This window comes from Schistocerca americana, chromosome 6 (assembly GCF_021461395.2).
Source record: "Schistocerca americana isolate TAMUIC-IGC-003095 chromosome 6, iqSchAmer2.1, whole genome shotgun sequence".
NCBI lineage: Eukaryota > Metazoa > Arthropoda > Insecta > Orthoptera > Acrididae > Schistocerca > Schistocerca americana.
The window spans coordinates 28,631,269-28,646,484 of NC_060124.1; the positions used below are offsets into that span (position 1 = coordinate 28,631,269).

The window sequence follows — 15,216 nt, forward strand, 5'->3', positions numbered from 1 at the left end:
AATCCACCTTGGTATTCGCCTAGTTTTGAATCCAGCTGAGGTTCTGCTCAGTTTAGTAGGGCTTTAGACAGAATTTTGTATGTTATTGACAATAAAGAGATTCCACGATAGTTGTTGGGGTCTGTTTTACTTTCTTTTTTGTACAGAGGGTGTATGATTGTTGTCTTCCAATCTGTGGGGATTTTTTTTCAGTTTTCTAGATTTCAAGTATAATTTCTTTGAGTTTTGCAATAAGATTTTCTCCTGCATTTTTCCATAATTCTGCAATGATTTGGTCTTCTGATGCTTTGTTATTTTTCAGTGACTGAATTATCTCTTTAATCTCCTGTAAACTAGGTGGCTTTGAGTCTGGGTTTCGTAGTGTATGACGGAACTCAGATTTTTCTGCAGGCTTTCCACAATTCAGTAATTTAGAAAAGTATTTTGCAAGAATTTCACAAATTTTGGTGTTGGTATGGGCGATTTCCCCCATGTTCATTTTTGAATTAGAGTGATGGAGGAGAGTACTTTGTTAATTTTTGTTTGAATATTCTGTAGAAATTTCGGGAATTGTTTTTCTTGAAATAATTTTCTCTATCTTACAATTTTTTGTCTTTGTGTTCTTTAAGGACTGTTCGTATTGCTTTTATGACTGTTTTCCAGGTATCTTTGAGATCTTCCAGGGTCTTTTGATTTTTGTTGCACAACCAATTTTGCCACATCTGTTGTCTGAGATTTATCAGTTGGTCACACTCATCTGTCCACCATGGGTATTTTCGTGTTCTTGTTTGCAGTGCTACAGTTTCAGCTGCTTTTAAAAGTCCTGCTTGCAGTTGTTGCCAATTTTGTGGTTTTAAATTTTGTGTTTCTTTTGTAAATTGTTCAATACCATTTATCTTTTGTACATCATATTTACTGTACATTTATATATACTGTCTGACCAAAAAATTGAAGCTACCAGAAGACATGACCTGATATCAATGTAATTTCATAAGCATGCACACCATTCTACAGGTATGTAAATTGTTCAAATTGTTATTCTCCATGAGAGGTAGAACAGCCATCAGAGTGCAGTTGTGGTGTTCAGGTTTAGTGTTTAGTGTCTGATAGCACATCACAGACATACAGCATCATCTCTCATTGATGGTATCATGCTGCCATTTTTAAAAGGACAATACTCATCCACACATGGCACACACCTCTGTGAAATGTCTGTGTGATGCTCAGGTGCTTCCATGGCCAGCAAAATCCCTGCATCTGTCCCCAACAACATCCCCACATGTATCCCCAATAGAAAATGTGTGGAACCAACTCAAACATCAACTCCATCTGGGTGCTAACATCCAGGATATCAAGGACCAGTTACAACAGTCGTGGGACAGCTTGCCTCAGGAGGGAATTCAGTGGCCTTATGACACCCACCCAAACCAAATCATTGCATGCATTCAGGGCAGAGACTGGGCAACATAAAACCGATATGTGAAGTCATACTGCAAAGTGCTTTTTAAATTTGACTTAATTTTGCAATCACTGAAATAACAACCACATAACCTCTCAACCTGTAAAGTTTGATTTTGTGTCCTCCTCCTCCTTTCTGATGGAAAAAAAATAGCAGCACCATAGCAACACCAAACAATAATTAATGTGTTGTTGTTATTGTTGTTGTTGTGGTTGTTGTGGTCTTCAGTCCAGAGACTGGTTTGATGCAGCTCTCCATGCTACTCTATCCTGTGCAAGCTTCTTCATCTCTGAGTAACTACTGCAACCTGCATCCTTCTGAATCTGCTTAGTGTATTCATCTCTTGGTTTCCCTCTACGATTTTTACCCTCCACACTGCCCTTCAATACTAAATTGGTGATCCCTTGATGCCTCAGAACATGTCATACCAACCGATCCCTTCTTCTTGTCAAGTTGTGCCACAAACTCCTCTTCTCCCCAATGCTATTCAATACCTCCTCTGGCGTAGTGGTTAAGCACTGGACTCGCATTCGGGAGGACGACGGTTCAATCCCGCGTCCGGCCATCCTGATTTAGGTTTTCCGTGATTTCCCTAAATCGCTCCAGGCAAATGCCGGGATGGTTCCTTTGAAAGGGCACGGCCGACTTCCTTCCCAGTCCTTCCCTTATCCGATGAGACCGATGACCTCGCTGTCTGGTCTCCTTCCCAAAACAACCCAACCCCAATACCTCCTCATTAGTTATGTGATCTACCCATCTAGTCTTCAGCATTCTTCTGTAGCACCACATTTCGAAAGCTTGTATTCTCTTCTTGTCCAAACTATTTATTGTCCACGTTTCACTTCCTTACATGGCTACACTCCATACAAATACTTTCAGAAATGACTTCCTGACACTTAAATCTATACGCGATGTTATCAAATTTCTCTTCTTCAGAAACTCTTTGCTTGCCATTGCCAGTCTACATTTATTAGTCCTACAGAAAAGAATGAACAAGACTCTTTTGTAGGAACTTTAATGTAGTTAAATTTTGTACTGGGATACATTTTTGCTACAGGCCATAGTTCTCAGATGTTTCAAGAAAAATGTACAAAAGTGAACTTCAAGCACGATTTTTTTTAATAACTTGAAAACCATCATTTCCAGCAAAAATTTATCCCAGTACAAAATTTAACTACATTAAATTTCCTACTAAAAGGTTCTGTTCATTTTTTCTGTAAGAATAATAATTTACACATAATGACTGAGAGTACAAAAATCTTGCTTTTAGTTTTTAAAGGTGTTGCGGTTTACATAAAACCCATATGTAGGGGCAGCTGAATCACCATGCATGTAGATGCAAAATGTTGTTAGCAAAAATCTTGAACAATTCTTGACCTATTCAATTCAGATTTTTATATGAGACTCTAACAAACATTTGGATGGACATAGACAGTATATCGATGATAAGCAATGAAAACCCCATAACTCCATTTCGCTAAATTTTACAGGAGAAGCAAAAATGGTTTCTAAGTATATAAAGTGATAGTAGCTACACGTGTAACTATATACACTCCTGGAAATGGAAAAAAGAACACATTGACACCGGTGTGTCAGACCCACCATACTTGCTCCGGACACTGGGAGAGGGCTGTACAAGCAATGATCACACGCACGGCACAGCGGACACACCAGGAACCGCGGTGTTGGCCGTCGAATGGCGCTAGCTGCGCAGCATTTGTGCACCGCCGCCGTCAGTGTCAGCCAGTTTGCCGTGGCATACGGAGCTCCATCGCAGTCTTTAACACTGGTAGCATGCCGCGACAGCGTGGACGTGAACCGTATGTGCAGTTGACGGACTTTGAGCGAGGGCGTATAGTGGGCATGCGGGAGGCCGGGTGGACGTACCGCCGAATTGCTCAACACGTGGGGCGTGAGGTCTCCACAGTACATCGATGTTGTCGCCAGTGGTCGACGGAAGGTGCACGTGCCCGTCGACCTGGGACCGGACCGCAGCGACGCACGGATGCACGCCAAGACCGTAGGATCCTACGCAGTGCCGTAGGGGACCGCACCGCCACTTCCCAGCAAATTAGGGACACTGTTGCTCCTGGGGTATCGGCGAGGACCATTCGCAACCGTCTCCATGAAGCTGGGCTACGGTCCCGCACACCGTTAGGCCGTCTTCCGCTCACGCCCCAACATCGTGCAGCCCGCCTCCAGTGGTGTCGCGACAGGCGTGAATGGAGGGACGAATGGAGACGTGTCGTCTTCAGCGATGAGAGTCGCTTCTGCCTTGGTGCCAATGATGGTCGTATACGTGTTTGGCGCCGTGCAGGTGAGCGCCACAATCAGGACTGCATACGACCGAGGCACACAGGGCCAACACCCGGCATCATGGTGTGGGGAGCGATCTCCTACACTGGCCGTACACCACTGGTGATCGTCGAGGGGACACTGAATAGTGCACGGTACATCCACACCGTCATCGAACCCATCGTTCTAGCATTCCTAGACCGGCAAGGGAACTTGCTGTTCCAACAGGACAATGCATGTCCGCATGTATCCCGTGCCACCCAACGTGCTCTAGAAGGTGTAAGTCAACTACCCTGGCCAGCAAGATCTCCGGATCTGTCCCCCATTGAGCATGTTTGGGACTGGAGAAGCGTCGTCTCACGCGGTCTGCACGTCCAGCACGAACGCTGGTCCAACTGAGGCGCCAGGTGGAAATGGCATGGCAAGCCGTTCCACAGGACTACATCCAGCATCTCTACGATCGTCTCCATGGGAGAATAGCAGCCTGCATTGCTGCGAAAGGTGGATATACACTGTACTAGTGCCGACATTGTGCATGCTCTGTTGCCTGTGTCTATGTGCCTGTGGTTCTGTCAGTGTGATCATGTGATGTATCTGACCCCAGGAATGTGTCAATAAAGTTTCCCCTTCCTGGGACAATGAATTCACGGTGTTCTTATTTCAATTTCCAGGAGTGTAGTAGAAGCCTAGTTATTGACAGATGAGAGAAATCCACGCACTTTGAAATGTCTCTTTGATGATGGAGTTACTAATTACTGGAATTAAGGTTTTTACTGAAAGATGGAGCCGTAGGGTTTTTATTGCCTACAAACGATATATTGTTATAATACATATGGATGCACATAGACTATGTATTGTTTCAAACAATAATGTACAAGTTATCAGTGAAAACTAACTTTGAGAAAGGAAATGCTATGCTATGCTGCGCCATACTCAGCTGTAAAAATGTGCAATTTTGTTTTCTTTCTCACAATCAATTTTAGCTATGTTAACAGGGCATTTAAAGTATTCGATGAATTTTTCACTTGGTCAGTTGTATGTTGCGATTTCACGAGTTAGTACTTCAGAAGATCAGTTCACACTCTTCCCACACAGTATCCAGAAAGTGATAAGTGTTGTACGTGCTACAGTTTTGTAACTGTAATTTGCACAAAAGATTAAAAAAAAACAGTAAAAACCAAACAAACGAAGAAGTCATTTTCATTTGTGTTCTATCTTTTAACTTAAAGTATCTTTGGTTACCGTTCTTGAAATTATTTGTTGTACTGGAGCTGCTACGCACTGCCATTGTACCACACTTCTTTAACTTGTTGCGATGCTTGGGTGCTAGAAGATAGCATTAATCAATTCAAGATACTAGATGATGAACTCACTTCTTCGTAAACTTGTCTGCATTTAGAACAGAATCTTAATACCTTACAACTTTGATTACAATTTGTGGTTAACAGATCTTTTGTAATGTGTAGCTCTCAACGGGTCACAACATATATGTGTGTCAGTGTAAAATTTCAAAGTCAGAGTCATATTCAACTGTTTGGGCATTTATGTTGTCAACCACAGCCTTTGCACCATGACCTCCAAGGCACTGCCAAGCCATGATGCTCAAAGAACAAGTGCTTTGTCACAGCAGGTGGAGAGGTTTATTCGCCATCAAACCTTGTCAATTTCTGGAGCTGATATTTTTTACACCTCATCAACACATATACGAAAGCAGGTCATGCACAGTGAGATGTTTCACACTTGCCAACTATGTTAAACAAAATCTCTGGTTTGCACGAAAATCTCTCATTGATGTGAGTGTTCAGAAGTGGAACATGCTATCCCATAGGATAGTCATGTAACACTACAGTTCAATTTATCATAATTTAAGAGCTCCATACCTTTGAAGAGGGTGAAGGAACTGAAATTTGTGCCCTGACAGAATTCCCAGGAACACCCCAGATTATGATGTATGTGTCAGTTCCCATGCAAATCGTTGAAGTGACTTCTTGAAATATTTGCTTGATGCCTATCTTTAATTTCCATAACTTCTTCATATGACTAAAAGGAATTCAACACAGTCTTTTTTGTGGAGAAAAGTTTCTAATGACATATTTTTGTTAGATGCAGGGATAGATGGGACTCAGAGGATTGCAAAGTAGGTGAATATGGTGGTTATTCCAGTAACTTATTGTTCATTATTCTCTGTTTTCATTTGTGAGGTGTACCTGGGCAAGCCCATTGCACTGATTTATTTGTCATTTGCCATCCAGATCTCATTTCTTGTATGTCCTTCACAATGGTAATCTTTAAGGGAAGTACATCTACATTTGAGTTAATTGAACCATTATATAACTATTTAAAATGGGAGAACAGACTCGTAATAAACTTTTTATCAACTTTTGTTGGAGTTCCCAGTATTTCAGTGTCCATTTGAGCAAAGTTCAAACAAAATGAGTAATTTAATCACCAATGTATACTAAAACTATTTCACTTATCAAGCTGAGAGTTAATTTCCATTTTGCACAGTATCTACTAATGTAACAGTGACCAAATACAAATACGAACTAAAAATGTTCTGAAAACTTTAGAACATTAATAGTTTGTCTCATGTAATGATACATGGATAAATATATAGATGCTGTATTGTGGGTAAGAGCTATTATCTATCTTGGTTTGATCATAATATACTGGAAATGGTTTTTGTTACATTTTTTCTGTTTAGGTGTTTGGGACAAATTAACTGATTTGAACACCAGACTGGAGGCCATCCAGCGAGCACTGGAAAAATATTTAGAGACAAAGCGACATATTTTCCCACGATTTTACTTTATTTCTAATGACGATTTATTAGAAATATTAGCACAAGCAAGACGACCAGAAGCCATTCAACCACATTTAAAAAAATGTTTTGACAATATCAATAAAATTAAAATACAGAAGGTAAGAACTTAGAAACAAAAGTCTATCTCTTTTCTACTACTAAATTTAAGAAGAAAATTGAGATAATTGAGAGAATAACAGTAACCATGTACTGTATAGAAGAGGTGTTGAGCATTACATTGACACATTAAGAAGACTGAATTTGTAGTGAAGTTTTTGGGCAGTTAACATAATAACACAAATCTAAATCTACGTACATATTCCGCAAGCCACCATATGTTGCGTGGGGGAGAGTATGTAGTATCAATATGAGTCATTTTCCTTCTTGTTCCACTCGCAAATAGAGAAAGGGAGAAATGACAACCTATATGCCCTAATTTCTCTTTATCATGTGTTTGTGGTTGTTATGTGTAATGTATGTTGGTGGCAGTAGAATTGTGCTGTAGTAAGCATCAAATGTTGGTTCTCTATTTTCTCAGTAGTATACCTCAAAAAGAAGATCTCCTCCCCTCCAGGCATTCCCATTTTAGTTCCTGAAGCATCTCAGTAATAGCTTGCATGTTGATTGAAACTGCCTAGCAGCCCACCTCTAAATCACTTTGATGTTTTCCTTTTATCTGACCTGGTGTGGGTGCCAAATGAGGAGCTCTCAAGAATGGGTCACACTGTTTTCTGTCTGCAGTCTTCTTTACAGGTGAACCACACTTCCGTAAAGCTCTTCCAATAAACAGAAGTTGATCACTTGCCTTCTACACTATATGCTCACATGTTCATTCCATTTCATATCACTTTACATTGTTACACCTCAGTATTTTATTGACCTGACTGTGTCAAATATCACATTACAAATGCTGTATTCAAACATCATGGAACCATTTTCCTACTAATTTGCATTAACTTAGATTTTTCTGCATTCAGAGCTAGTTGGCATTCATCACACCAGTTAGATATTTTGTCAAAGTTATCTTTTATCCTCCTGCAATCACTCAACAATGACTCCTTCCCATACACAATAGCATCATCAGCAAACGACTGAAGATTGCTGCTCACTCCGTTCATCAGATAGAATGATAGCGCTACTATCATACTTCCCTGGCGCACTCTTGATGACATCCTTGTCTCTTATCGTTGAGGACAATGTACGGTGTCTTATTGCTTAAAAAGTCTTTGAGCCACTCACATATGTGGGAACCTATTCTGTATGCTGATACTTTTGCTAACATCCAGCAGTGGGACACCGTGTGTAATGCTTTTCAGAAATCTAGGAATTTGGAATTTGCCTATTGTCCTTCATCCCACAAATATACATACAGCTACATTGTTATGGCAATTTGGCTAGACTGGACTGAGGGGTTATATATGGGTAGCATGGAGAAGAGCAGGAAGGAAGTAGGATAGAGGAATGGTCTGGTGTGGTGAATGGGGGGGTGGTGGAGAGCTAGTGGAGGGCGGGTCAGCAAGGGAACGGGATATGAATGGGCAAACTCACCCTGGAGCAGGCAAAAGGAAAGCTCATGTGGTACACATGACGTAGCAGGCATGGTGACAGCTGAATAGACCAGAGGAATAAGGAAACCATGGAGACAATGGATTGAGTGTAGATAAGACCAGTATTATTAATGTGAACTAATGATGAGGAGGAGGAAGGGGGAAGACATACAGGAATAGAGAAGAAGGTGGATTTGGAGCAGGGTCTATGAGAGATTGATGCAAGGGTGATTGTGGGCTCAAAGATTGTGTTGTAGGAACAGAAACATCCACACAATTCAGGGAAGTTGGTACTGGGAGTAGGGTATATGGGGCACAGTTTGTGAAGCAGCATTTTCTGATTCTGGATGGTCAACTATTAGCGATACCTTGTCCATTATTCTAATGTCAGGTCTTCATAGTTAGACATTACCATCCCATTCTAATTTATATGTTGAACGTCTGTGCCACATTCACACATACTATTATTTCTCCAGCTATCCCACTAATAAAGTGCAAAGGACAGCCCTCATTATTATTGAACACCACATTGGACAGGAATGGCTTAACCGCATCCTGTGTCTTGGTTTTCTGTAACCTTCCCCAATACTAATTTCACAGTTGTTCCTGCTACACAGTACTGGATCCCGCAATCCCCGTGCTCTCAATCCTGGTAGCCTATCTCCTACACCCACCTCCATCCTTATCTGCACTCTTTTCTTGCCATCAACAGCTCCCCATCAATTAACTTCAGTTTTTACACCTACTGATCGCCATTCACTCAATTCTCTCTGCTCTCTGTGATCTCTTTCTTCCGCTGTTCTAACTTGCTCTTGCTGTCTCCCTCAACTTATCCTTCCACTTCATCCGGTACCACAACCAGCTTCCATACCTGCAGCGTGATGAGCTCACTGGTGTAACATACACTGATAAGCCAAAACATTATGACCACCTACTTAATAGCATGTTGTTGTACCAATGGAACACAATACGGCAGTCATTCTGCGTGGGATGCAGTCAACAAGACCTTTGTAGGTTTCTGGATGTATGTGGCACCAGATGTCTAGGCACATTTCCTGTAAGTTACAGGCCGGTGATTTGAGGGGCACACACCTGGCGTACAATAGAGTCCCAGATGTGTTCCATTGAGTTCAGATCAGGCAGATTTGATGGCCAAAACATCAACATGCGTTCATTATCATACTTTTCAAACCACAGGAGCACAATTCTGGCTTTGTGACATGAATAGTTATCCTGCTGGAAGATATCATTACCACGAGGGAAGAGGTCAAGCATGAAGGAATACAGGTGGTCTGCAATAATACATGTGGGTTACATGTGTCAGGGCACCTTTGATTGCTATCACATGCCCTGTTGTTGAATGTCTCTTGAATAGTGATGTGGAAATGGGTTAATAATTTCCTGAATAATTAGAAAAATTGATTGGAAAGAATATTTGAAAAATTTTTGAAGATAATTGATAAATCTGTGCACAATCTTGGGTGAACTTTAACTGATACCAATATCAACAGACCTCTACTATCATTACGTTCTAGGTCAATAAACACAATTTACAATACGAACTGCTGCTTTCATTAGTGTGCTATACCATATAATCATCACAACCCTTGAAACTGTCGATCTGTCACACAGAGCACAATATTTTTAGTATAATTAAATCAATTCAGTAGGTGCCTATCAAGTCTGAGTCATTATCTTCATATTAATTCCATTGTGTTTAGTCTTGATTGTGACAGTGTCAATGCAGGAACGTTCCTCCAGATACCACGTAGATTATTCTTGTCTGCACTGAACCTCTTGATGCACGATCTTGGTGGTGAGTGAAATGATGAACAGATAGGAGTTGGCCTTATAACAGTATGAATAAATATTGCTTTTCTAATAACTTTTATAATACTTTTAATGAACAGTTAAAATACACATTTTTAACAATGCTGGTTTGATGGATCCAAGCACATGTCCATATGCTACCACTTCCCCAAACAAAAGGGTGAAGATACATGAATTAATAAATTGAAGAGCGTATTTCTTACTTTGTTTCATACAGATATATAATGATGTGTCAAATCATTGTCCTTGCCACCAAACAACTCATTAATTTACTTTTTATTGGCACCTTTGGCTTAGAGCTCTTTCAGTTTACATATTTCTTATATATAAAAAAAGAAAAGAAAGAAAAATAATATGATTCAATACACGCTGTAGCATAACACTGACTCAATAAGTCTCTGTCCAACTCAATCAGTCTCTGTCAATGGCATGGTGCATGTTTTGAGTAGCTGTTTGCCAGGATGACAGCATATCTGTACACAACCATCGACCTAGTATAACAGGAAATGTGATTCATCCAGTCACTGACATGTTTCCATTGAGCCATGATACAATCTTGACCCTGTGGCCATTTCAGTTGTAATTGATAAAGTTTTTGGTTTAATGTGGGAACATGTAAGGGTCATCTGCTGCAGAGCTCTATTTTCAATAGTTTGCTATACTGTGTACTATGAAACCTTGGGGCCTATACGAGCCTTGTACACTGTCACCATATATGGCACAAAAAGCTGATTAGCACGCTTCACAAAGCAGGCAAGCCGTCAGCGTCCACCTTCAGCAGTGAGGTGTGGATGTCCACCACCTGTCACTTACTTGTGGTTTAAATGTGCTTCAGCCACTTTTCACAGATGCTCACAACAGCAGCCTGTGAACAGCTGACCAGCTTCACCATTTCTGAAGTTCTCATTCCCAGGTGCCAAGACATAACAATTTGCCCTCTGTCAAAGCCACTAATGTCAGTGAATTTCCCAATTTGCGGCCCGCATCATTGATAGAATGATTCCCCATTCTTCTCTGGTCATCTTAAATATGTCCCTTGCCACATCACATGTCCATAACACCACCAGGTCAATCTCATGGTGGGCAGTGATCATAATGTTTTGGCTAAGCAGTGCACGTACCACTTTCCTTGTTGGCCCTCCCTCCCTCCCCCCCTCCCACCCTCCACTAGTGCTCCATCCCTTGTTTCCATCCCTCCCTTCCCCTGCCTTCCTTCTGGCAACTACAGTTTAATACAGACTCTGGAACACAGTGCAGTGCAGCATTTTTCACCTTAACTAGTCATTGCCACATTTGAAAGTATGAAAGAAAAAAAAAAGCCTACGACCACCTGGGGATCAAACTACAGACCTTTGTATTTGCAGTCTGACATTCACCTACTCAATCAGAAAACCACATGAGAATTTATGTATTTTATAATGAAGTATGGAGAAATTGATGAATGCATTCCTTTACGTACAGTGTAACTTTTCTTTTTTTCTTATATGTTGCATTGATTTTTTCAGTTGAGTGTGGCAAGTAAATATGAAGCTCTTGGAATGTTTTCTGCCGATGGTGAATATGTTGAGTTTACCCAAATTTTGGTGCTGGATGGACCAGTTGAACTCTGGCTGTGTGAACTTGGTAAGATGGAACAAATGTAACAATGGGATATTAAAGACTTTTTTTCCTTTTTTAAATTATATCTTATTTTTTATCATGTAGTGATGAAGCTATGTTTATAAAAAGGATAGAAATATAAGAGGAAGAGACTCCCTGAAAGTACAACTATATCGTATTTTAAGAATGAAATCCAAGCAGTAGATAATGTTCAGTTTTTGGATTTGCTTACCACACATTGCATTGGAAAACTCAAATACTAAACTTACTCTAGGACCTTAGGTTTACTATATTTAAATTATGCGTATTGCAGCTATATTTCATTCAAAAATGAGGTAAAAAATGTTATTTGTTTTACTTAGAATCACTAATGAGTTCATATATTGACATTTACAGAACTCAGCATGCAAATGCAATTCCCGTAGTACAGAAACATGATAAAAAGAGTGATATCTGGTGTATATTTCTAATAATTCAGTAGAATTTTCATTTTCAATCATTTGTTTTACAATTTGCTATTTTTACAAGAAAAAGCCTCGATTTTGAATTCCATTATTATTTCACACAGTATATTTAACATTCTCTGGTAATTTTTTAGGAAGATGTGTAGCCATTATCTGACTCCTTTTTGAATTATGGTTAAAATATCAGCTGCTTGTAAAAGATATTTTTAGTAATGGTGTTATAATAACGCTTTGGGTAAGTAAAGTAAAGGATATTGACAGTGACAATGACGTTAATGAGTATACGCATTGTGATTCATATGTCTTGTTGATATGTTTTACAAAAGGTAATCTGAAATGTACTCTTTGATTACTGTTTTTCTGGTTGGACTGAAGAAGAGAAAATGAAGTTGCAGTATTTTAGGTTGTAATGATATGCATTTTTTTTCCTAAAGTTGCTAGATTGTTGTTGTGAAGGAGATAATAGATTTTCACTGTAGAGATTTTCATTATTATGTGGCCTTGTAACTGGGAAAAGTAGAATGTCTTAACACTACCTTGTAAATGTTTGCCACTGCCTGTCTGAGATGAACTGCATTAATTTGGTATGTAATATGGCGTCAAGTGCCTTCCTTTTTATAATTTAATACACTTTATATGATTCAGATATATCACCTGGTATTATACAAGGGTCATTCAATAAGTAATGCCCTGCAACAGTGTCCAACCCAATTCGGCGATGTGGTCCTGGGTTCTCAGACTTGTGTGTGGGCATGCATTGTCGTGCTTGAGCAAGATTTCTGCTGGTTCCTTGTCCAATGAAATGCGTTGGAAAAGGTTCTTGAGTTTATTTAGAGTCTTCACTCATGCCTCTGAATTGATGGTTGACCCTCGTGGCATCGCATCCATGAGAATGATGCCATGACAATCCCAGAAGACTGTCACCATGGCTTTTCCGGCAGAGGGGTTGTCTTGAATTTCTTCTTTTGAGGTGAATGAGAATGATGCCATTTCATGGACTGCCTTTTTGTTTCCGGTGCAAAGCGGTGCACCCAGGTTTCGTCCTCTGTAACGATCTGTGACTGAAAGGCCTCTCCGTAGGTCTCAAAATGCTCCAACAATTCAGATGAAATAGGCCTTCTTTGAATCTTGTGGTCCGCTGTGAGCATTCATGGAACCCATCATGATTACCTCTTTGAATATCCAAGAGTCTCAGTCATTGCAGATGCACTTCCAATGCTGACCGACAGCTGTAGAGCCAATTGTCAAGTTGTGCTTTGCTGGTCAGCACGAATAATGGCATCCACATGATTCAGCATCTCTGGACAAGTGGCTGTGACAGGACGTTCAGAGCATGGCTGATCATGGAGCTCTGTTTCTGCATTTCCTCAGGCTGTAACTTTCTTTGCTCATTGCCCAACTGTACTCCTATCAACTGCAGTATCGCCATACACTGCACACAGACGTTTATGGGTGTTCATCACAGTTTCTTTTTCTGCACACAAGAATTCAATAACAGCACGCTGCTTGTAACATGAGTCATATGTAGACGCCATTTTGACACTGTGCTACAGCTCTGCCTTCTGCCAGTACGGTTCGAAACTTCACTGGCTTCATATCAAATGTGAAGCTCCAACAGGGATCTTTGTGTATGTATATTAATGGCTTTTTTTAAAAAAATGTGGTGCATTACTTATTGAACGACCCTCATGTAATCATTTGATTTGATTTATTTAATGTTTATTGACAGTTGAATCAGAAACACAGATAGTTAATAATAATAACAATAATTAGATTCTAGAAATAATTCCAGATGAGGTGTATAAAGCTATTTGAGGTATAAAGAAAGTAAATGCTCTTGGAGATAAAGGGTTTTCCATGTTAATGGCTAGAACTGGGAGAAAAGTAATTCAAAGAGAATGTGCGAGTTAATTACAGATTGTCTACATAGGAAAATAACTTTCCTATGCTGTAAACCCATTTGGTGCTATAGATTTGGTTATTGAATTCCATGCTGAGGTGGCCTTTTTTATGTCTGCACTGCTTGCCAAATGCAGGTGCCTGTGATAAGAGACGGCATTCTGGCCAATATGAAGTACTTATCATTAGATTTTTCTAAAGCTATTAGGTGAGAAAATTTGATTTATGCACTCTTACAGTCTGATTTATTTACTCGATAAAGAACTGAATTTCTTTTTCATTATCTGTTATACTTACTGAACTGCATCAAATTAAGTAAAACATTGTCTGTGCTGAGAGACAGCATTCTGGCCGATGTGATGTACTTATAATCCAATTTTTTGAAAACTGTGAGGTGAAAGAATTTGATTTTTGCACCTCTTACAGATTGATATCTTCACTTGATGAAGAAGTGAATTTATTTTCATCATCTGTCTCACTTACTGCACTGTATAAAATTAAGTAAAACATTGCATGAAATTTTAAAGAATTTGCAGAGATAAAAATGCATTGAGTAAACATTGCGTATGGTTGATTTTACCTCATACATTGCAGTGAATGAAATGTAGATAAGGTATCAAAATTTTATTTTGAGAGTGAAATGATATCTCATTTTGTTCTCAAGTTATTGGGTTTTATATCCATTGGATGGTTGGGGGACTATTGGTGATCTGTGGTTGCTGGTTTATACACTATCTGATCAAAAGTATATGAACACCCCTGGGTTGTACAATATCAGCCACTAGATGTCACAAGAGGTGGCTGTGTGCTGGTATAAAAGGAGGTGAGAAGTGCTGTGTTGTCAGTAGGGAAGCAGTAACAGCAGAGTGGATCGGTCAGGAGTGATCAATGTCTTTGAATGTCGACTAGTCACTGGATGTCACCTGTGTAAAAAACCCATCAGGAGCACTTTGATCCACCTACTGTGTTAACTGTCAGTGATGTGACTGTGAAGTAAAAACATGAAGGAACAACCACACCTAAACAAGTGGCAGGTAGACCTCGTGTACTGGTGGACAGAGACCATAGAGCGTCTGGGAAGGTGGTTGTAAAAAATGACATGACAACAGCCCCTCATAAGCCACACATTTCTGCAGTCAGTACTAAGTGATGCTTGAGGTGACACAAAGAGTGATGCCATTGGACAGTGGATGACTGAAACAAGGGATGGATATGTGCGTGTGTGCGAGTGTATACCTGTCCTTTTTCCCCCTAAGGTAAGTCTTTCCGCTCCCGGGATTGGAATGACTCCTTACCCTCTCCCTTAAAACCCACTTCCTTTCGTCTTCCCCTCTCCTTCCC

At 40.0% G+C, this 15,216-nt stretch overlaps 1 protein-coding gene across 1 annotated transcript in view; it reads left to right on the top strand.

The window, feature by feature from the left end:
• The window catches only part of LOC124619703 (dynein axonemal heavy chain 2), a 1,014,172-nt gene that overhangs the window by 359,841 nt on the left and 639,115 nt on the right, over nt 1-15,216 (top strand). The window contains 2 exon segments of the mRNA XM_047146260.1: nt 6,438-6,655; nt 11,419-11,536. Coding sequence (XP_047002216.1) covers nt 6,438-6,655; nt 11,419-11,536 — 336 coding nt within the window.